The 23485-nt window shown below is 41.9% G+C and overlaps 1 protein-coding gene across 1 annotated transcript in view; it reads left to right on the top strand.

Moving 5' to 3' along the window:
* Positions 1-23485, top strand: part of ntsr1 (neurotensin receptor 1 (high affinity)) — an 86003-nt gene that overhangs the window by 24317 nt on the left and 38201 nt on the right. Inside the window, exon 2 of the mRNA XM_080900150.1 lies at positions 13415-13616. Within this exon, the coding sequence (XP_080756276.1) occupies positions 13415-13616 (202 nt within the window). The remainder of the gene's footprint in view (positions 1-13414; positions 13617-23485) is intronic.

Raw genomic sequence — 23485 nt, 5'->3', positions numbered from 1 at the left:
TTCAGTTCTATTGTCAAACACAAGACTAGCATATAGTGTGTGTTTAGTAGCAATAAGCAAATTTCCCTGTTTTATTAAAAAATTAACAAAAATATCTGATATATTTTTTGTGTTTCTTTCTGTTGCCGACTCTGTGGCACTCAGTCGGTCTTATTGTTGTAACCACAAGCCTGATGGCAGAGAAAGACCCCTGTTACACTGTGGAAGTATTTGTACTATTGTCTGCAGCAGTCATGATAAGTGTCTGGCAACTGCTAAGGAGGAGGTCATGTAATATCATTTAATTTGGGACCTCATGTCTACTGTGATGCAGCATGTAAAAACCAAGTCCAAAATTGGCTTCCTAAAATTTAAAATTGTTGGGCTCAACAAGCAAGAAACAGATTTCATTTATCTACTTATTTATTTATTTATTTTAAACTTCAAAATGTCAAACATTTAATTATCGTGGTCTAGTAACAATGCAAAAAGAAAATACACACTTGAAGCCAAGGTTCAATGTAGGCCGGAACAACTTGGAACACCATTCAGCACTTTCAGCAAATCAGTATTTAAATCTTAAATTAACAGATTAAAAACTGTGCTGCGGTTTATTCCAGCTAATGGCGAAAAAATAATTGCTTAGTACTGAACATCCCATGAACCACCTAAACCTTTTTTACATCCCTTTCCAATGGTGAATGTGTCAAATTTGGTGCAGGTGTCTTAAACAAGTAGATGCATTTTTTTGCAAACAGCTTAACAGATATCGTTAAACAGACTCTCTTTCTGTGCAGTTTGCCTCTGCAGCAGAAATACATTCAGAGATCTGTAATCAAAATAATAAGGATCTTTCCACAACTGTTTCTAATAATTTGCTGATAAATGGCAATTTAATTTAAAGACTAATAAATACCAAAAAAGATGGCATGAAGATTTTTTTAAGTATAGGAGTTACCTCAGCATGCGTACAGTACGAAAGGAACACAGCTGAACTGTTAATAATGGTTAGCAATGAAGGCCAAGTGCTTGTACCATAAGACTTCCAAATTGTTCTCTAATGAGAAAGACGAAGGCTTAATTTTACCCATTATTGTAGTGAAGTCATTTAGTGGAATTGGAGCTAATAAGGTAATTGACTCAGGATGCTGAGGGCCCTCTTCATAAGGGGAAGAACTTTTAGATCTCAAGTCCATCACCTTATTAACGAACTGATTAAGGAATGTATTACAGCCATCATCACAGAGTATGACAGCCTGCTCAGGTGGGGACAAAACAATGCTGTTAATAGGCTCAAATAATACCCTAGTTTTTTTCTGTTACAATTTATGAGATTAGTGAAATAAGAAGATCTGGATTCTTTCACTGCCTCATTATGAGAATGGAAAAATTCTTTAAAATATTCTCTATGGACAATCAAACCAGTGGTTGTCCATAATGCTTTTTGACGGGAGCGTCAGAGTGAGCTAGAAACAAAATAGTGATAAGTGGTTTTGTAAGGAGAGACCTGGTCTATAATTACAAGATAATGTGCACTAAAAGAATTAATAAAGAATGAGCAAAAATAAAGAATTTACAAATATTATCATTAGAGAAAGATGAAAATTGAAAGAGAGAAGAAAGAACAGAGTCAACAACAAAACAGAATCAATAATAAAAACAAGTTAAAAAAAATCATTCTAAGAGACACTGCAAGGTTACTCAACCCAATTTAATTTAAGTACAAATGGTCTAGGGTAACGCCGTAAGTGAAGACCAAAGTATGCCCTACAAATACCTGCTAGTAACAAAGCATGTATGTGCAGGGCAACAAAGTAACAAAGCAGTAGGTATCATACTAATACTATAATATGATGTTATTAACTCTAGCCCAAGCACTAAATTTCTGTCTGTGGCGCAACAGTGGGCCATGTACTTTGCTAGTGCAATAAAAATGTTCCAAAAGCCACAAAAGAGCACAAACACAGTCAAAAGACAAAGTTCAGTAACTCCAATTACTGGATGAAGAATAGCAGTTACCTGCTGACGACAGCTGACTCACTGAGTAACTCCTCTAACTCCAGTGGATGAGTTTCAAAAAGCAATAAACAGTTGTCTAGGTGGAAAGTCATTGAGGCCAAAACTGTCTTTGTGCTAGACTGTAAAACACAGGCATTATAATCCTTTTGTCATTTTGTCAGGCCACAGGGATGTTTTACACCTAGTCTTATCCAGTGATTCACATATAATCTGTGTTGTAGTTTCCAGTTCAGCTCATTTTGCATATACTAGTGCTTGCAGCAGAAAATACATAACCTAATGTGATAGAAAGGATCAGCTTTGTGTCATTCTGAATCTTTCTCCTCACCCCTAAAGATTTTCTCATCTGTGAAGTGAGGGTTTTTATCTGTAATGAAATCACACCACTGGAATCTGCTTAAGGTCAGTTGAAAATTAATCTGATAAAAGTTTGTTTTAAGGAAAGCCTGTTCGGCTTGATTTGTGCAAAATTTCCAGCAACTTCACTTCAGTCGTCAGCCATCAGGGTATATAGAGCCCAGTCTGTGTCATAGAGCCATCTCAAAAATATGAATAATGCATCTCAAATATCTCATCCAAGCTTTTTTTCATAGCACCTGTTCATCTTCAAATGTAGTCTACCAAAGCTAAGGACTGGCTCCACCATTTCACATGTTGAAGTGGTCTAGAGCAAGAAAACTGAAATATTAATGAATAAAGAAATAACTCCAAGTGATGTGACACAAGTGTAATATACGTATAATATACTATAGAGAACAAAGCGATCTAAGCACTCCACCCTCTACATTGATGGGGAGAAGGTACAAAAGGGTAGAAAGCTTTAAGGAGGTAGAAAGGGTAGAAAGCGGCCGAGAGTCCACATCTCGGCCAACCTTACCTGGTCAACAAACATTTCCCACCAGGTAGGGAAAGCACATCAAAGACTGTACTGGGCCTGAGACAAGAAACTGCTTCCGTTCCACCACCAGAGCCTTCTGACTTACTGCTGCACACTCTGGTTCAACTGCTGCACCGCGGAGGACAAGAGGAAACTGCAGCAGGTGGTGAAGGCAGCAGAGCGGGCAATTGGCACTAACCAAGACATTTATACTGGCAGACTTCAGCAGAAAACCAGCATCATCATCAAAGACCCCTCACACCCTGGACACCCCCCCCCCCCCCCCCCCCCTCCCTCTGATAAACGCTTCAGGTCCATCAGGTCAAAGAAAAATAGACTCAATAGGAGTTTTTACCCACAGGCTGTCAAACATGCCCTACCTCCACCCTGATTGGAGGATAACTGCACTGCCAACACTCATGGACATTACACCTTATTTATCAACCGTATTTCTATGTATACTTTAATGCAACCAAAATTCCTATCTCTTCAAACTGTATTTATTATAACACTATTTATTATAGTTGCAACAGCCCCCCAACTCCACCCACTACATATATATGTATATATATGTAGGAGTGTAGGTGGAAATATGTGTGTGTAAGTATGTTCGCATGCATATATATATATATATATATATATATATATATATATATATATATATATATATATATATACACACACACACACACACACACAGTGGCTTGCAAAAGTATTCGGGCCCCCTTTGAACTTTTCCACATTTTGTCACATTACAGCCACAAACATGAATCAATTTTATTGGAATTCCACGTGAAAGACCAATACAAAGTGGTGTACACGAGAGAAGTGGAATGAAAATCAGACATGATTCCAAACACTTTTTACAAATAAATAACTGAAAAGTGGAGTGTGCGTAATTATTCAGCCCCCTGGGTCAATACTTTGTAGAACCACCTTTGCTGCAATTACAGCTGCCAGTCTTTTAGGGTCTGTCTCTACCAGCTTTGCACATCTAGAGACTGAAGTCCTTGCCCATTCTTCTTTGCAAAACAGCTCCAGCTCAGTCAGATGGACGGCGTTTGTGAACAGCAGTTTTCAGATCTTGCCACAGATTCTTGATTGGATTTAGATCTGGACTTTGACTGGGCCATTCTAACACATGGATATGTTTTGTTTTAAACCATTCCATTGTTGCCCTGGCCTGATGCTGCCACCACCATATTTGACAGTGGGGATGGTGTGTTCAGAGTGACGTGCAGTGTTAGTTTTCCGCCACACATAGCGTTTTGCATTTTGGCCAAAAAGTTCCATCTTGGTCTCATCTGACCAGAGCACCTTCTTCCACATGTTTGCTGTGTCCCCCACATGGCTTGGTGCAAACTGCAAACGGACTTCTTATGGTTTTCTGTCAACGCTGGCTTTCTTCTTGCCACTCTTCCGTAAAGGCCAACTTTGTGCAGTGCACGATTCCCCCATCTGCAGCTCGTCCAGAGTCACCATGGGCCTCTTGGCTGCATTTCTGATCAGTGCTCTCCTTGTTCGGCCTGTGAGTTTAGGTGGACGGCCTTGTCTTGGTAGGTTTACAGTTGTGCCATACTCCTTCCATTTCTGAATGATTGCTTGAACAGTGCTCCATGGGATGTTCAAGGCTTGGGAAATCTTTTTGTAGCCTAGGCCTGCTTTAAATTTCTCAATAACTTTATCCCTGACCTGTCTGGTGTGTTCTTTGGACTTCATGGTGTTGTTGCTCCCAATATTCGCTTAGACAACCTCTGAGGCCGTCACAGGGCAGCTGTATTTGTACTGACATTTAGTCATTAGCACTCATCAGGCAATGTCTATGGACAACTGACTGCACTCAGACCAAAGGAGGCTGAATAATTACGCACACCCCACTTTGCAGTTATTTATTTGGGAAAAATGTTTGGAATCATTGATGATTTTCGTTCCACTTTGTATTGGTCTTTAATGTGGAATTCCAATAAAATTGATTCATGTTTGTGGCTGTGACAAAATGTGGGAAAGTTCAAGGGGGCCGAATACTTTTGCAAGCCACTGTATATATATGCATTTATGTGCGTGTGTGTATTTATGGGTGTATCCATATGTATGCAGGTGTATGTATAAATTGGACATATCTTTCTTTTGTAAATGTAAATTTGTCTGTGTTATTGTCTGTGTAAATACTTACGATATTGTGTACTTCACACACGGAGAGATGCCAAACTGCATTTCATTGTTTTTACAACAATGACAATAAAGATCAATTCCATTCTGTTCTATTAAAGATGCCTCATTGTGGTCCCTTCTAAATCCATCGAACCAGCACAATTTACTTCTAATATAGTTTTTATGCTATTAACTGGTGTGCTCTGAAAAAAAAAAAGAAAGAAAAACTGAGAATGACCTTCTGTCTAAAGCCTGAAAAACAGATCCCATGAGGAATAAGAGTTCCATTCTCCCTCAGATCGCTTCAATTACAACATGCCAAAAGGTTATCATGGATTTTTGTCCAGTGGCAGGAAAACATGTTGTCTTTAAAGCCCTCAAGCCTGTGCTGCAATTTGCATATTCCATGTGTCTGTTTTTATTAGAGTTGCATGTTGCTTGTTTGTGGCAGCGCATTCACACTCACAAGCTCTCTGTATAGCATTTAGCTCACACAAATCCTGACACTAGTTTACAAACCATGGTGTCACTTTTAGCCCCTGGTACAATTCCCTTTTATTTATTAATGATGCACATATGATTGACAGAAGTCAATAAATACTGCCAACCCACCATCATAAAGTATAACAAATATTATTGCATTATTATTATTATTATTAAAATATATTCATTTTATTGTTATTATTATTGCCATATACAGTGGCACCTTTCAGGTATTGTGCTGTATCAAAAATATGAAACTGTAGACTTTCTTGTGTTTGAATTTTTAAGCCCAAAAAAACATTAGCATTTTTATATGTTCCATTTTTTATTTGTATTTGTTTGTTTTTGGTGTTCTTTATGTTTGCTTGTTTATTTTGGAACCAGAAGTGACCGTATTTGAACAACAGGGTAATGCTAATTAATGAAACTAATGATACATAGCAATGATAAATTTTGGAAGCTTATGATATATTAGCCATACAATAAACCAAAAATTATCATGAGGGTCCTCTACCAGGGTCCTACGCAGTATCTTGAGGCACTGTGCTCTTCTGGACAGAGATCTCAGGCATCGTTTCCCAGATGAGCTGGAGCCACTCACTCAGTTTCTGGGTCACTGCCCAGAGTGCAATGATTACCACATCTCCTTGAGCTCTTCTCTCAGGCCTTGGTGTTTCTCGAGCTTGCCAGCTGTGATAGACCCCAGCCTCTATGGATCTTGTGGTTAGTGCATGTTCCCATGCTGCCATGATTAATGTTTATGTGCAGTCTTTCAATTGAGTTCAATTTTATTTATATAGTTCAAAATCATAACCCCCTCCGCGAATCACTACCTTGTTGTGGTATAGGGTTTTGTGTGTCCCAGGGATCCCAGGGGCTATAGGCATAGGGTTACAGGGGCCCGGACTTGGAGCCAGTCCTGGTGAGGCTGCTTGAAGGCCTAGCTCAAAGTAGGGACATGGCCCACCCTGGCACCACAAGCAAGTGCGGAGACCCTCACGGAACAATCCCCAGCTCCTAAGACTAGCAACTGGGACATGGAAAGTCACCTCTCTGGTGGGGAAGGAGCCAGAGCTAATGCATTAGGTTGAGCAGTACTGGCCTGTTAAGTGCCTGTGTTGGTGGGTTATCTGTTTCTTAATGTGTGTATGCATGTGTATGCAAATTCACCTGTGCAGGGGCCCAGCTGTGATTGGTGGACCTAAGGAACGGCCTGATGTAACTGGTTCCTGCTGTCGACCTGAACTATAAAAGGGCGACCGAAGAGCTGCGGTGTGGGGTGTGTGGCAGACTTCCCTTGCACTTGCCTCAGGTCCAGACGGAGCAGCCGTAGCAATAGCTATTTGGTTAAAAGGTCGGGCATGTGTGTGAAGTGCGGAGCAAGTAGGGGTGAGCTGCCCATTATTTTGGGAAGCCTTCTTTTCTTCTGTGTTTTTAGACCAATATAGCCACCTTTCTTTGCAAGGACACTCAAAAGCCTGCCATCCATGGATTCTGTTAGTGTTTTGATCTGTTCACCATCAACATTGCATGCAGCAGCAACCACAGCCTCCCAGACACTGTTCAGAGAGGTGTACTGTTTTCCCTCCTTGTAAATCTCACATTTGATGATGGACCACAGGTTCTCAATGGGGTTCAGATCAGGTGAACAAGGTGGCCATGTCATTAGTTTTTCTTCTTTTATACCATTTCTTACCAGCCATGCTGTGGAGTACTTGGACGTGTGTGATGGAGCATTGTCCTGCATGAAAATCATGTTTTTCTTGAAGGATGCAGACTTCTTCCTGTACCACTGCTTGAAGAAGGTGTCTTCCAGAAACTGGCAGTAGGACTGGGAGTTGAGCTTGACTCCATCCTCAACCCGAAAAGGCCCCACAAGCTCATCTTTGATGATACCAGCCCAAACCAGTACTCCACCTTGCTGGCGTCTGAGTCGGACTGGAGCTCTCTGCCCTTTACCAATCCAGCCACGGGCCCATCCATCTGGCCCATCAAGACTTACTCTCATTTCATTAGTCCATAAAACCTTAGAAAAATCAGTCTTGAGATATTTCTTGGCCCAGTCTTGACGTTTCAGCTTGTGTGTCTTGTTCAGTGGTGGTCGTCTTTCAGCCTTTCTTACCTTGGCCATGTCTCTGAGTATTGCACACCTTGTGCTTTTGGGCACTCCAGTGATGTTGCAGCTCTGAAATATGGCCAAACTGGTGGCAAGTGGCATCTTGGCAGCTGCACGCTTGACTTTTCTCAGTTCATGGACAGTTATTTTGCGCCTTGGTTTTCCACACGCTTCTTGCGACCCTGTTGACTATTTTGAATGAAACGCTTGATTGTTCGATGATCACGCTTCAGAAGCTTTGCAATTTTGAGACTGCTGCATCCCTCTGCAAGATATCTCACTATTTTTGACTTTTCTGAGCCCGTCAAGTCCTTCTTTTGACCCATTTTGCCAAAGGAAAGGACGTTGCCTAATAATTCTGCACACCTGATATAGGGTGTTGATGTCATTAGACCACACCCCTTCTCATTACAGAGATGCACATCACCTAATATGCTTAATTGGTAGTAGGCTTTCGAGCCTATACAGCTTGGAGTAAGACAACATGCATGAAGAGGATGATGTGGACAAAATATTCATTTGCCTAATAATTCTGCACTCCCTGTAAAGTGTCCTATAATGCCCGTAAACCGGAGGTGAAGGATGCTTTGTGTGCAGGCTTGGTGGAGCGGGGCATTCTCCCTTCCCCGAAGGCCGCTGTAAAGCGGCCTGGTAGGGGCGGCGTGGAGGTGGCTCCGGAGGCTGAGCCGGAGCCAGATGCCAAAGGACCCGTTGGCGTGTCTCCGGCTGAGGTGGAGCCTGATGCGGATGAGGCGGGGTCGGATGCGGCAGAGGTGGGGTCTGGGGTGGCTGACGAGCCTCAGGCAGTAGGGTCTATGGAGGACCTCCGTTTGACCCTCCGTATTAGCGAGGTAGAGGTTCGCGCTAAAGAGCTTGAGGTGCAAGCTATGCACCTCCGGGTCAGAGCGTTGGAGTTGCGTAAGCCCGCCGCTGTCTAGACACCTGCTTCTGCTGCCTCCACACCTGTCTCGAGTCGCCCTGACACATCCACAGTTACTTCACCAAGTTTTGACATCACCAAACATGTTAAACTAGTACCTCCGTTTCGGGAGGCTGAGGTTGATTCCTATTTTAACGTTTTTGAGCGTATAGCAGCTGCATTGAGTTGGCCTAAGGAGTTTTGGGCGCTGCTACTCCAGCGTAAGTTAATCGGCAAGGCTCAGGAAGTATGTACTAGCCTTTCCATTAACGACAGCCTCCAATATGATATTGTAAAAAAATCAATTCTGCACGCATATGAATTAGTTCCTGAAGCTTACCGTCAGAAATTTCGTAAAAGTGAAAAGACCGCTGAACAAACCTTTGTGGAGTTTGCCCGTGAGAAACATCGCTTGTTTGAACGCTGGATGCAAGCCAGCAAAGTGAAGGATATTGAGGCATTGAAGGAGTTGGTTCTTTTAGAAGAATTTAAAAAGTGTCTCCCGGATCAGTTGGTAGTTTATCTAAATGAGCAGAAGGTGATGTTCCTGGCAAAAGCAGCAGTTTTAGCAGATGAATTCACCCTCACACATAAAGTCATTTTTCCAACCGGGGCAGGACGAGAAGTGAGGGGAGGGCAGGAAAAGAGACAAAAATCTCCTAAACAGACCCGAAGGGCGAGACAGGAGGAAACTGAAAAGCGGGAATGTTTTTATTGCCTTGAGTCTGGTCACCTGATCGCCAGTTGTCCTGCGCTGCAGAAGAAAGAGCAGCGCAGAGGGTCTAAGGGACCCGTGGGGCTCATTAAAGTAGTTTCCCCACCTATCGGTCCTGATCAGATGCAGGGGTGTGACCCAGAAATGGAGGTAGAGTCACGTTTTAAACCCTTCCTTTCCCAAGGCTTCGTTTCGGTGGCAGGAGAAGAGAAGGACAGGGTTCCTATCACCATTCTCCGAGACACCGGGGCACATCAATCTTTTATGTTAGATGATGTGTTGCCACTGTCGGATAAAACCGCCTGCCACACAGATGTGTTGGTGTGGGGAATTGTTCTTCGGGCGCCCCTTCACAGAGTATATCTACACTCACCTATCACAACTGGACCTGTGAAGGTCGCCATAAGACGACAGTTGCTGTTTAAAGGTGTGTCCTTTATCTTGGGCAACGATTTGGCCGGGGGGGAAGTGTTTCCACCGCCTGAAGTGATGGATACACCTGTTGCTGCTGATCCAAAAGCGACAGTTTTTTCCCGTTTGCGCTGTTACGCGGGCGGAAGCGCACAAATTTGCTGATGTGGTTAGTATCGCAGATACGTTTGTGGCTGGGGAGCAAAAACCTCCTGTACGGGAGAAAGACAGTGTGGGGGATAAATGCAGTGTGCTAAAATTAATACCGGCATTGAGCGGCGATGTGAATAAAGAAGCTTTGGTAAGCGCTCAGGAAAATGACAAGTCTTTGAGTTCCTGTTTTGCAGCCGTTGTCACGGCTGGGGAAAGCACCCTTCCCCGTTTTTTCCTGCAGGATGGCGTGTTAATGAGGCGGTGGTCTTCTGATCAGAGTGGAACATCAGGTGTTACACAGGTGGTGGTACCATCTCAGCATCGTGATCAGGTGCTAAACTTAGCACATGACGTTGGCATGGCTGGGCACCTCGGAATAAATAAAACTTATTACCGAGTGCTGGGCAATTTCTTTTGGCCTGGCCGTGTAGTGTACCTGACTATGTGAGTCAGCTTCGAGATAGGCTTCGCCTAGCGTGGAAAATAGCCGGGGAAAACTTAAAGCAAGTGCAAACTAAAATGAAGGCTCGTTTTGACAAAAAAGCTGTAGATAGAAGTTTTCAACCAGGGGAGAAGGTGTTGATGTTACTGCCTGTGGTAGGGTCCAGTTTACTAACACAGTTTGCTGGTCCTTACAGTGTTGAATGTAAACTCGACAATAACCATTATGTGATTCGCACTCCAGATCGGCGGCGAAAAACCAGGGTTTGTCATGTGAATACGTTGAAACTGTTCTATCCCTCCAAGTACTAACCAAGCCCATCCCTGCTTAACTTCCGAGATCAGACGAGGTCGGGCTTGCTCAGGGTGGTATGGCCATGCTCTCCCTTGTTTTAAATGCACTTTAGAACAACACGCAGCAACACTACACATGAGCGGGAGGAGGGAGGTATGGGGTCTTCACACACCCCCGTTCTCTGCTAGTCATTGGAGCGGGGGGGCTGGGAGGAGATGTTAGCTGTCCGATTGGCCTCCCTGCTGCTGGGACGGTCTGCTTGCCTCCACCCCGGGGGGAAGGGTAACATCTCTTGGGTCTGGGTTCTGTTTCCCCCTCTGGGGGCGAGGGTACCTGGACCCGGGGTATAGAGTATGTTTGGGGAGTGTGATTGTGTGTACATGTCCATTTATGTCAATCCTTCCGTTGGGTGAGTGCTGAGTGTTTGTATATGTGTGCATGAGGGTGGGAATGCATGTTTGTGTCTGTGTGTGCCTGTTTGTCTGTGTCTATATGTCAGGTCGGGTCTTAGACTCCACCTCTCTGGGAACTCCCAGGCCCTCCAAGGCCTATCTCCCCTCACCACACTCCCTGCCGGTGACTGATGCCCTCAGGGGTCGGTGCATTGGTGGTTCTTGGTGTCCGGGGCTGGGCGCTCAGGTATGTACCGGCTCACTCCCAGTGGCTGCCTGGCGGGGCCTGGCGCCTGTTGCTCAGTCAGGCCTCCTCCGGGGTGCAGGGGGCCTCTGGGCCTGCGGCTCGATTCACTCTGGCACAGCTGGCTGCCGGCAGAGCCGGCGGGCACGCCGGTGCAGCCCCCTCTAGCTTCTGCTCGGTGGATACTGGGTGACGCCTCGTCTGGGGAATCTCAGCCCTTCCCATGAGGGTGGCACGGATGCCCCTCCGGTGGTCCTCTTTGGGCTCTCGTGCTCTGGGAGCCTCTGGATGTCTGGGGCCTGGATCTCCTCCATGCCTGCTTCATGCCCTGGGGGACAGGGCTATGGCTCGCTACATCCTCTTGCAGACCATTACATGTGGAAACCATTTGAATACAAGCGCGCTGATCCACACAGGTATGCACACGGGTGTTCACTGCTCGTAGACTTAAATTACACCTTTCTTGGCTGCTACTTCAAAGCACATTGTGCGCTGTCTGTCCTGCGTGCTGCACAGCAACATTGAATATTCAGTATTTACTGCTGTTTACACTTAGCTAGATTAATGCGATGGTGTTGTGTTTAGTATGTTGCTTTGGGGTTTTTTTTGCTTGTTTTCTATTCTTCTTCTCTCAACAGGTGATCCAGGAGATTTTTTTTTCTCCCCCCCTTTCTCACTGTCCCTCTCCCCTTCTGTTTTTCTTTTCCTTCCTCTTTCTTTCTCCCTTTCCTATCCCTCACTCATGTCTGTCCCGTCTGTGACATCTGAAAATAAAATATAATAAACAATAAAAACAAAGGTCAATCAAATGGACCAATACGGCAATGCCACGATGATCCATTTGGCAAAGTAAATCCATTGGGTATCCTTGTTGGTCTTCAGACAACAATTCTGATGGCTAAAGAACCAAATGGGACAGGCAAAAAAAAGAAAAAAAAGAAACTGTTCTATCCCCGTAAGCAAAATACAACAGCGCCCCGGTGTGCGCTGTTGCCATCCTCCCCGCCTACAAACTGTCGGATGACGGATTATCTGGGAGGGATGATGCTGCATTAGGAAGTGGGCTGAAAAATGCAGTAATTTTAAATGATCTTGAATCATTTGTTGCCGATTTACCTGAAACTGCTCAAACTGATATCATTACTCTGACAAAAAATAACTTTTCTCTGATCACCAGCATCAAACGACTGTCTTAAGTCATGACATTGATGTGGAGGGGCATAAGCCAATTAAACAACATGCGTACCGGGTGAATCCAGTAAAAAGGGAAATAATGCAGAGAGAAGTCAATTACCTCCTTGAGCATGGCTTAGCCGTTCCAAGTGCTAGCGCATGGAGCTCCCCATGTGTGTTAGTGCCCAAATCTGACAATACTCCTCGATTCTGCATGGATTATCGAAAGGTGAATGCGGCCACTAAAGCAGACTCTTTCCCATTACCTAGGATGGATGACTGTGTTGATCGGATGGGATCCGCTACTTATGTGACCAAATTGGATTTATTAAAGGGATATTGGCAGGTTCCTTTAACTGCAAGAGCGTCTGAGATCTCTGCATTCGTTACCCCCGATCACTTCCTTCAGTATACCGTGATGCCCTTTGGTTTGCATAATGCGGCAGCGACATTTCAGCGCCTGATGGCTAAGGTTTTGGCCGGGGTCCCTAACTGTGAGGCCTAATTAGATGATGTGGTCATTTATTCTGCTTCCTGGAGCAGTCATCTCCAAACCCTCTTAACTGTTTTTAAGCGTTTCGAGGAAGCATCACTCACTGTAAATCTGACTAAATGTGAGTTTGGAAGAGCCATATATATATATATATATATATATATATATATATATATATATATATATATATATATATATATATATATATATATAGATAGATAGATAGATAGATAGATAGATATTTATATTTTCCATACAGGTAATCTTGACATAAAACAAGAAGTAAACTGAAAGATGGGCCAAACATATATTATATAGATATAGATGCAAACAGAAGAAACACGGGAGCCATCTTTAATCTCCAACCTATTATGGCGGTAGGGCCAATCATCAGCCTCGAGGGACACTGGGTTTTTGTTTTGTTTTGGGGGGTTTTGTTCTATTTGTTTGCTTTTTAAATAACATATATACATTTTATCTTAGTGAAGCAGATACATAGTTTTTCTGTCAGCACTAATCTCCAGTGTTTACAGCCTTCTCTCTTTTTGAACAGGTAAATGCATTCCTGTCCTTTGTCATACCGATGGTGGCCATATCTGTTCTGAATGGGGTCATTGCCAATCAGCTGTTGCGGATGTTCCGTGAGGCTGAGCAAGACAACCGTGTCTGCATGATTGGTGCAAATCCCACCATGCTGAATTTCACTGTGGAGTCCAACCGTGCTCAGTCGCTACGCCATGGAGTTCTTGTTCTCCGTAAGTAAACACTCCAACACTTTTCTGACAGGAATGGGATCTGGTGTGGTCTTCTGCTGCTGTTCAAGGGTTAGCAGGTTGTGCATTTTTTTGCATACCTGAATTGTAGCAAATGGTTATTAGTTTTCTGTTGCTTTGCTAACGGCTCAAAGCAGTTTGGTCATTCTCCTTTGACTTGAGGCATCAAGACATTTTCTGCTGTCATTGAACATGCAACTAAACATAATAATAATAATAATGGATACTTTATTGATCCCCATGGGGAAATTACTTGTTTTTCTCTGCATTTGACCCATTCACTCAGTGAAGCAGTGGGCAGCCCACTAAGCAGGCGCCCGGGGAGCAGTGTGTAGGGACGGTACCTTGCTCAGGGGTACCTCAGGGTAGCCGTTAAGTGGATTCAAACCGCCGACCTTCCGATCATGGGGCGACCACTTTACCTACTGAGCTATCCCTGCCCCTACAAAACATGGCTCTATTCATAGCATAGCATGTAAATGTGAGAGTAAAAATAGTGATATCTTATAATTATATCAAATTTGTACAAAGTATGTTCAGTGTATAGAGACAAACGTATATAGCGGATCCTAGGGATCTATTAGGTAATACAAAAGGTAAAAACATCTTTTATATCCTCTTTTATTCATTTCTTGAGAGTTATTGATGTTTCTGTAAAACACTAGAATTCTGTAAATTCTGACATTTTGAAAATGCATATCATTTATTTATTATAGTTTATTTAAATGAGCAAAAATACATTTTCATAAATCTAATTTTTAAAAAGCTTTAAGCAATTACCAGTCATGGTGCCACGGTTCTGGGTCAGTTTAACCCAGTATTTTGAGTTGTCATGTTTTTGCAGGTTTAGTTTAGTTCCATGTGTCATTTTCTGTCTGTCTCTCAGTGTAGAGTCTGCGTCTTAGTGTGATGGTTTCTTGTTCCTGTTTTATTGTGAAGGTCTGCGTCTCATGTGAGTGTGTTCAGTTTTACCTCTGTCTCGTCTTGTTGATTATTCCCAGCTGTGTCCACCACCTGTGTGTAATTCCCCTGTGTTTCTCTGTGTATTTAAGTCGTGTCCTCTGTCATTGTAGTTGCTGGTCTGTCTGTGTATCCACCATGTCTCACCCGTGTGTTCTCCCTGCTGTCCAGCTCCTCTGCTCGTTCTCATTCTTGTCCAGGTTTGTGCTCTGTAGTTTAGTTGTTTCCAGTCTAGTTTAGTTCGTGCTCCATTTGCTGTTTGTCCATATTTATTTCGTGTTCAATAAACCACCTTCACTTCTCCACTACTGCCTGCGATTGGATCCTCATTTATTATTTTCACACGGCTCTCCTCACCCGCCGTGACACATGGTTCACTCCCTGATTTAAAAAAAAAAAAAAAGATTGAATTACAAATTACCAGGATTTATTTGACACCATTTGCAGAGGTTTTTAGTGCAGTGGTGTTCTTTTATCATAGCCAATGTTCAGCTTGAAAATTAAATGATAGAGATTTACTTATATGACAAGGTTATCACTATGAAGACCACCATTTTTTAAATAAATGAGAAATGTTCACAAAATGTTGTGATATAGCCTTGGATTTTAGATGCTGGTGTTAACAGACTTCAAGCTTTGGAGGATATTAATAGCCTGTTAAGCTGTCCTCAACCTTTTGTGCTTGGGTACACTCCATCACCCACTATGAGAGGCATAAAACTCACTAAGCTTCCATGCACGCAAGCATGTGCACTTTATCGATATCCACCTGCATTAACTCAGCAGCTTCATCAGTCTATCAGTGATCCACACACCCATCACTCCAGCCCTGCAAATGATTCAAAGGAGGCTTATCCTTAGACATATCCTTTTAATCAAATGTGGATAAATTATGAGCTGCAAATAGTCATCATCGGAGACCCGAAGAAACAACCCTTTTAAACATGTCTTCCAACATCTTTTTATGACTACACCTACACCTAAAATTTCCCGGTGGATTCCTGCTGTTAAAATTTCCTCGATTTTCATCATTACAAAATGCTAAACTTCAACAGTGACAGTCTCACAGCAAACTACATGCAATCTAATGATGTTATTTCAGGGTGATCTTGGCTGTACACAAGACTGGTCCTAAGCATGAGCAACTTTTTTGTTAGACAAAAGCTACAAATGTTTGTTAACGTATTTTCATTAGCCTTCAGTTTCGCTTAACTGCCCCTTTTCTTTCCCCATCATAAAGTAAAACAGAGAATGGATTATTTCCATTTAATACTGTCTTAGAACAACCAAATATATTTAAAAATGATTAGTTAAACTTAAAATTAAGGGAGTGCATCACTTACCCACCACTAGCCTGTCAAATAATCTAGTAAAGTTTAATTTATATCTATATTTAAAACTAATGGTTATTTGTATTGTTGTCTGCAGTCATTTTACTTTTGGCACAAGCAATTCCACTGATGTGTACAAAGCTTTTGAGATTCACAGCTGAGAGAAGCCTTAACTGATTCAATGCAGCATTACTACATTTAACTTTTTTTCCCACAGTGACAAAACTTGTGAAAAAGTTGGGACACTGTAAAATCAGAATCAGAATCAGAATCGTGTTTATTGGCCAAGTATATGTGCAGACACATACAGGGAATTTGGTTCCGGTAGATGGTGGCTCTCAAGCACAGCAATGTAAAACACACACACACACACACACACACACACACACACACACACACACACACACACACACACGTGTCTATATATACACATTACACATACATACACAAAGCTGTGTAAACCAACTATAAATAACGAATCTAAACTTATATACATATAATACAGAAATGAATGAGGTGGAATGAATACTACAAAATGTACATAAGGTGCAGCTGCAGTCTGGCAGTGGGAGCAGTGTGACAGGTCAACTGTTAAGAAGGGAGATGGCGAGGGGAAAGAAACTGTTCCTGTGTCGGGTGGTCCTGGTCTGCAGGCTTCTGTACCGTCTGCCAGAGGGCAGCAGATCAAAAAGTCTGTGTCCAGGGTGTGAGGGGTCTGTGATGATTTTCCCTGCCCGTTTCCTGGTTCTTGAGAGGTACAGATCCTGGATGGAGGGCAGGGGCATGCCGATGATCCTTTCTGCTGCCCGTGCAGTCCGCTGCAGTCTGCTCCTATCCTGTTTAGTGGCTGCTCCATACCAGACTGTGATGGAGGAGCACAGGACAGACTCAGTGACCGCAGTGTAGAACTGGATCAGCAGCTCCTGTGGAAGACTGTACTTCCCCAGTTGTCTCAGGAAGTACATCCTCTGCTGGGTCTTTTTGAGGATGGAGTTGATGTTGGTCTCCCACTTCAGATCCTGGGAGATGGTTGTACCCAGGAACTTCAAGGTCTTCACAGTTGACACAGGGCTGTCTGATATGGTGAGGGGGAGCAGAGTTGAGGGATGTCTCCTGAAGTCCACTGTCATCTCTACAGTCTTAAGAGTGTTCAGCTCCAGATTGTGCTGACTGCACCAGAGTACCAGCCGCTCAACTTCCTGCCGGTATGCAGACTCATCACCATCTTGAATGAGGCCAATGACAGTGGTGTCATCTGCAAACTTTAGGAGTTTGACAGCCGAGTTCTTGGAGATGCAGTCGTTAGTGTAGAGGGAGAACAGTAGTGGTGAGAGGACATGTAAATGTAAATAAAAACAGGATGCAGTGGTTATCTTAAACCCATATTCTATTCAAAATACAACAAAAAAAACCCCAAATGTTTAAGCATAATCATAAAAACTGTTGCCATATTTTGAGTTTGATAAAAACCGCTGGAATCAGATTTTGCTCCTAATTAGGTTAATTGGCAACACGATCAGGTATAAAAAGGACATCTCAGAGTTTCTCCAAGAAAAATAGGCAGCCGTTCACCAATCTACAAAAAAAAAAAAACGCACCTACAGATTATGAATCCATTTCAGAATAATGTTCCTCAAGAAAACTATGAATGTCACATCTCTACGTGCAAGGGACAAGTCTGAAAATAAATACTGGATGCCTGTTATAGTTGGGCCCTCATTCAGCACGATTCTGGCATGTAAATCATTACATGGGGTCAGACTTCTAGAAAACACTGTTTATGAACACAGCTCTCTGTGCCATCCACAAATGCAGGTTTAAGCTCTGATAAAAAAGCATCTTCCAGAAATGTTGCTGTCTTCTCCTGGCCAGAGGCCAGAGGCAAAATGAAAAACTGTTAAAAAATTTTATTAGAGTCCAGATTCTGAAGTGGCCTATCTGTAATATTTTGAGATAATCCACCCTTTACAGCTCTAGTCCAAAAATGTAATTTCTGTGTGGTAACAATTGTTCTTCTGATAATTATTTACCATGTTGTCAATAGTTGTGGTCAATAAAATGCAGCTGTATGAAAAAAAAAAGTACACCTTCTTTCTTTATTAAAGCTTTACACATCCGGACATAATTAAAAATAAAATCCTCAGCAATTGGGCACACACAAGCCGAAGCAAAGAAGCACTGTGTGAAAAACTAAGTAGACTTTATTGCTTCCATAGAAATTACAAGGGTAACTAGCAACCAGGTACTGCTAATCAGGTGCACTTGATTAACTGATCATCTGTAAATATAAAGCAGAAGTTTTTGCAGTTTGCTGTTCTGAAGCATTCAGGTCTTTGCCACCCATCAATCTGGGAATGGTTTGAAGCTTCTTTCCAAATAATTTCAAGTCTCTCATTCTACAATGAGAAAGATTATTCACAAATGGAAGTTGCTAATCTTCCCAGGAGTGGAAGTCCCAAGAAATTCTCCCCAAGGTCAGACCATACACTGCTCAGAGAAATTGTAAAAAAAAAAAAAAAAGGATATTTTGATTTCACCCATTAAAAGAAACAGCAGAATTTCCAGAAGCATTTTTCCTGATAGGAGTCATATTCAACTACCATAGCCAGCTACTTCATACACACATTTTCTAAAAGAACTGGTTCTTACATGGCAGTTTTCTACTCTGTCTTAGCACTCAGAGCAGTTTACACAACTTGCCTCAGTCATACAAGCACTTTTTTCTATGCTTTTTTTTCTATGTCATTACTTTCTATCATTCACCCATATTTATACTCTGATGAATGCATCAGAGAGCAACGTGGGGTTAGTATCTTGCATAAGGATATTTGGCATGCAGACTGGAGTAGCTAGGGATCAAACGACCAACTTTGCAATTGGCAGATGACCTGCTCTACCTCCTCTACCCGTAGCTCAGGAAGGGTGCAGTGGTTTAACTGACTGGGCCTGGTTCACTTACAGTTTTTTACAGACGCTAGGACACATTTCTCAATACTTAGGTCACTTTTGCAAAACTCCTCACACAGTGAGCACAACAGAGGTCTATGTGGGCTAAACTGAGGACCAGTTATCATTGTTTTGGCACAAAATGCATTTAATGACTACATCTCTCAAATTTCATGAATTATTTTCTCACTCAGACACAACAACTGCCAAAAATCTTTGTACGTACAGGACATTTTGCATGTGCTTACATACTGTTTTCAAAACTGTTAAACTTATGGCCAAAACAATAACACAATGCAAAACTTAAAAAGACAGCAAAATTAAACAGCAATATTTTATTGAAACATATTTTAAATCTAAAAATGCAGTTTAACCAGCCATAGCTGATTCTCATTGTAGATGAACATCTACACAGGTGTTACTCCTTCAATTTTGGCATGCCAGAAGATTATTTCCTAGGTGTATTGCCCTAGATGACATAAGATGTGATGTGGATGAGAACCTGTGGCCAAATGGAGAAGACCGAGTAGATTAGCATTACTATTGTATGTGTATCAGTGGATGGTGTGTATACAAATTCTTGTATTTTGGGATTACTTAGTGCAAAAAAAAAAAAATACATAAACAAATATTAACGAATTCTGCATGATGTCTGATTCATTCCAGTAACATATATTGAAATTATAAACAGAGATGTGTCCTTGTTTTACACAAGAAAACACTGTGTAATGCTACATGTTGTTAGTGTTTTTTAGGTCATTGTTTTGTGGGTGACAAAGTGTGTTTGTCGGCTGTCAACCTTTGCTAGTGTTCTGGAAGAATGAGTTTATTTGAGACCTGAATAAAGTGCTTTGGTAGTTGTAGTGCATTTTGAATGTGAAATGAACTGCTTTGCCAAGCTGAAGGTCAGTTAGGAGAATTGTGTGAAGAGTTTTGCAAAAGTGACCTAAGTATTGTGAAATGTGTCCTAGCGGCTGTAAAAAACTGTAATACCTGGCTCGTATGACACTGGCAAAAAACCCTGGAATATATATTTCCATTTATTTGAGAGTCATTGAAAATATCTTTCGTCCCCTGTTTGATGAAATGACACATGATACCTGATCTCTGGCATTTCATGAAAAATTCACTGTGTAATAAAACATATAATGTCTTTCTATAATAATTCAATTTTCATTCTTCGGACCCATTTGTCAAATCACAGAATGACTTTCAAACTTAACTGGATCAAGGGGGAACGTTGTATTCAAATGGGTTCCATTTTTTCTAATATTCCCAATTATAGCAGTAGTTGCTGTGATCTGTCCTGCTGTACTCAAAGTAATGTCGCACTTTAGTGACAATCCAATTAGCTGGATAATGTCAGGCAAATTAAATACAGAAAAAATACATTTTGTAATGATTTCTCGTACTGTTCTGACTTAGAGTGCTATCATTATCATACAGAGACAGGCAAATCTTAGTTGTAATATGTCTCACATATAATGTGGTCTTGGGTTATGAGAACAGACCAGTCCCTCCCTTCCTTTTACTCCCACTCCATGTCCTTTACTTAATTAGAATTATTCTTCATATGTGTGTGCGATAATTACAGTTGAATAGGTCCAAATTCTGAACCCAGTCAAAACATAACCTGTCTTTGTTTCATCATTGACAATTCAAAAAAAGCTTTTACTACAAAAAACACAAATCTAGTAAAGATTCATGAAATCTTCCCCCAGGGTTTTGTCACTGATGTTTCTGCCTTTATCACCCATCACCCAGAAGATTTCAGTTGCCTTCCCAGCATTGCCAGTACATTATCTGTGCTTGCTTTTGGTAGAACTTTGAATTGGGTCATTATTAATATTGGTGGTCAGAGACTTGTTCAGTACTTGAATTTCAATTTTTGATCTTATTTTTCTTCAAATAAATTTGGTTTGTTTGGTTTAGCTGTAATTGGCTTTTTTAATGCTCACATTTATGTATTTAACATCTAACAACCTACAATTTACAATGCTTTTTGAAATATATACATATATATAGCTTTACATTTTGAAGCTTTTAGAATTGTAGGGGTCTTGCAAGTGTTGTTCTAATTTTAATGCAGGATAAACAGCCATACAGAGCAAATACTCCCCCAACTCATTCTATTTCAGTATAGAGTGACACTCTACTGCAATTTTCAGTTCTTTATGGTCATACTGCCTTCTCTCATATGTTAATCAGATATCACTCTACGCCTGTGTGTGTGTGTGTGTGTGTGTGTGTGTGTGTGTGTGTGTGTGTGTGTGTGTGTGTGTGTGTGTGTGTGTGTGTGTGTGTGTGTGTGTGTGTGTGTGTGTGTGTACTTAGCACAGTAGCAGAACAAAACATGGCTCACTCAAGTTAATAACAATTCACCAGCCTGCAATCGAGGTTTTCCAGAAATTGATCATTTGTCGGAAAACAAGAACCAAATCTAAACATCTGCAAATCTAATGGGCTCGGCCAGAGCACTATGAGGAAGGCTGTAGCTCTCACTTCATTTTAAAGGCATAGATGGAATAAAATAAAGAGACCTATTCACATAAACAAAGAATAAAATGTAAAAAAAAATAAAATAAAATAAAACTCAGACCATTCTCAATCCGACGCGTAACATAGCAACGATTTGTCACATCCCGAGGCGTCCCATAGGAACGCGAAAGGTAACCCTCTGCTTCCCTATGATATGCGCTGGATTGTGGATAGAATCCAATAGAATGACGCTCCCGGCGGTAACATTTGTTCCAGCAGTGTATTCCAGCCCTAACCCTAATCTTAACCACAGACTTGATCATATTAGATAGTGTTTTCCAAAGTAATTAATGATGATAAAGTAAAACGAAATGTACATGTAGATTCATTCCAAATGGTTCTCATGTTTCCTGACGTTTCCAAACATGTAACATAGAGACGTGTTGGGTGGCCAAAAACGTAACATACCGACGATTTCTCACATGGCATAATATGTTACGCTTTGGGATGAGAACGTGTTGGGAAAATACCAAGGGGACAGGAAGGATGTACCTATCACTGACCGGAACAAGCTCTAACGGTCATATTCTTTGACTTTACAGGTTGATCAGCTCAAGCTTACAAGTACATAAACACAGTGAGGAAGTATTCATGAATACTTATAAGTTTCATAAGTTAACTTTCACGGCTGGGGCAGCAGTCTTGTGGTGATGAGAAGGAGGATCCAAGTAGCAGACAGCGGCAATGATGTGAGTGAGTTTATTTACAGTGCATAATACATAACAAAAGCGAGGGCTGAACCAAACGTAAACCTAAACTGGGAAAAACTAATAAACAAACCTAAGGACACGGGATGATACGGAGAAAGCAGGGCAGAGAGACGCGGAGAAACACTGATTAACACAGAATAACACAGACGAACCCACGAGGAGCACAGGCAGACACACACACTATAAATACACACAAGGAAATGAGGGAATGACACACCAGAGGGGAACACAGCTGAACCTAATTAGACACGACGAGACACAAACCTTCAAAGTAAAACGGGAAACTCACAGACTGTTTTACAACACAAACGAACAGAGCACAAGGGGAAGACACAGGTAAATGGTCTGCATTTGTATAGCGCTTTTCTAGTCCATAGGACCCCATTCACACACACATTCACACACTGGCGATAGCAAGCTACATTGTAGCCACAGCTGCCCTGGGGCGCACTGACAGAGGCGAGGCTGCCGGACACAGGCGCCACCGGGCCCTCTGACCACCACCAGTAGGCAAACACGGGGTTAGTATCTTGCCCAAGGATATTTGGCATGCAGCCAGGATGCAGCCTGGGATTGAACCACCGACCTTCTGATTAGTGGCTGACCTGCTCTGCCACCTGAGCTACAGCCAGGTAGGGATAATAAAACACTGAACACCAGAACCAAACCCTAAGAACTAATATAAAAGCAGAAGAAACTAGAAAATAATAACAATAAACTCAAAATGCTGGGTCACCGACCCAGGACCATGACATTAACCTTATATAATTATAAAAACAACATAACTTTTTATTTATAAGGGAAACATGCTTTCAAGTGAAGTCCAAAAAGGTAGGGATAAGATGAGAAAGACTTTTACACACACCAGAACTGTTTCACAGGTTATGGGTTTTTTATATATATATAAAATCATAAATGTATTTTATGTTTACCAACATGCCTACCTCTATTTATAATGTACAATGAATTATTCACAAATGCCCCTCCAGATAATTTAGTGGGTACTAAATTTTATCGACACTCAGATAAATCTGTCCAAAAGAGTGAGTACACTTTTCTTTTGTTTGTGTATTTGTACAGTGGTAGTTAGGAATTTACACATTGGGCCCCAGGGATTGGTGAGCCAGAGTTGGGGGTGGGGGTGGAAGGTTGCAGACGACCTTATTAGACAAGTACGGCTCCAAATATTTGAGCTTACTCTTCACCATAGTGCTATGGTTAAGTTCTACTTAGCAATATGAATAAAAAGGCCATGACCGAGGAAGGTACCATGATTTCAGAATTGCTGAACAGACGTATTGACAGTGACAAATAGTAATGAGCAGAATGCTGAGGACTACGTTGTCTTTGTGCTAGAGACTACAGA

Source organism: Rhamphochromis sp. 'chilingali', assembly GCF_963969265.1.
Source record: "Rhamphochromis sp. 'chilingali' genome assembly, chromosome: 12".
Lineage (NCBI taxonomy): Eukaryota > Metazoa > Chordata > Actinopteri > Cichliformes > Cichlidae > Rhamphochromis > Rhamphochromis sp. 'chilingali'.
This window is presented reverse-complemented; position numbering and strand designations above follow the sequence as displayed.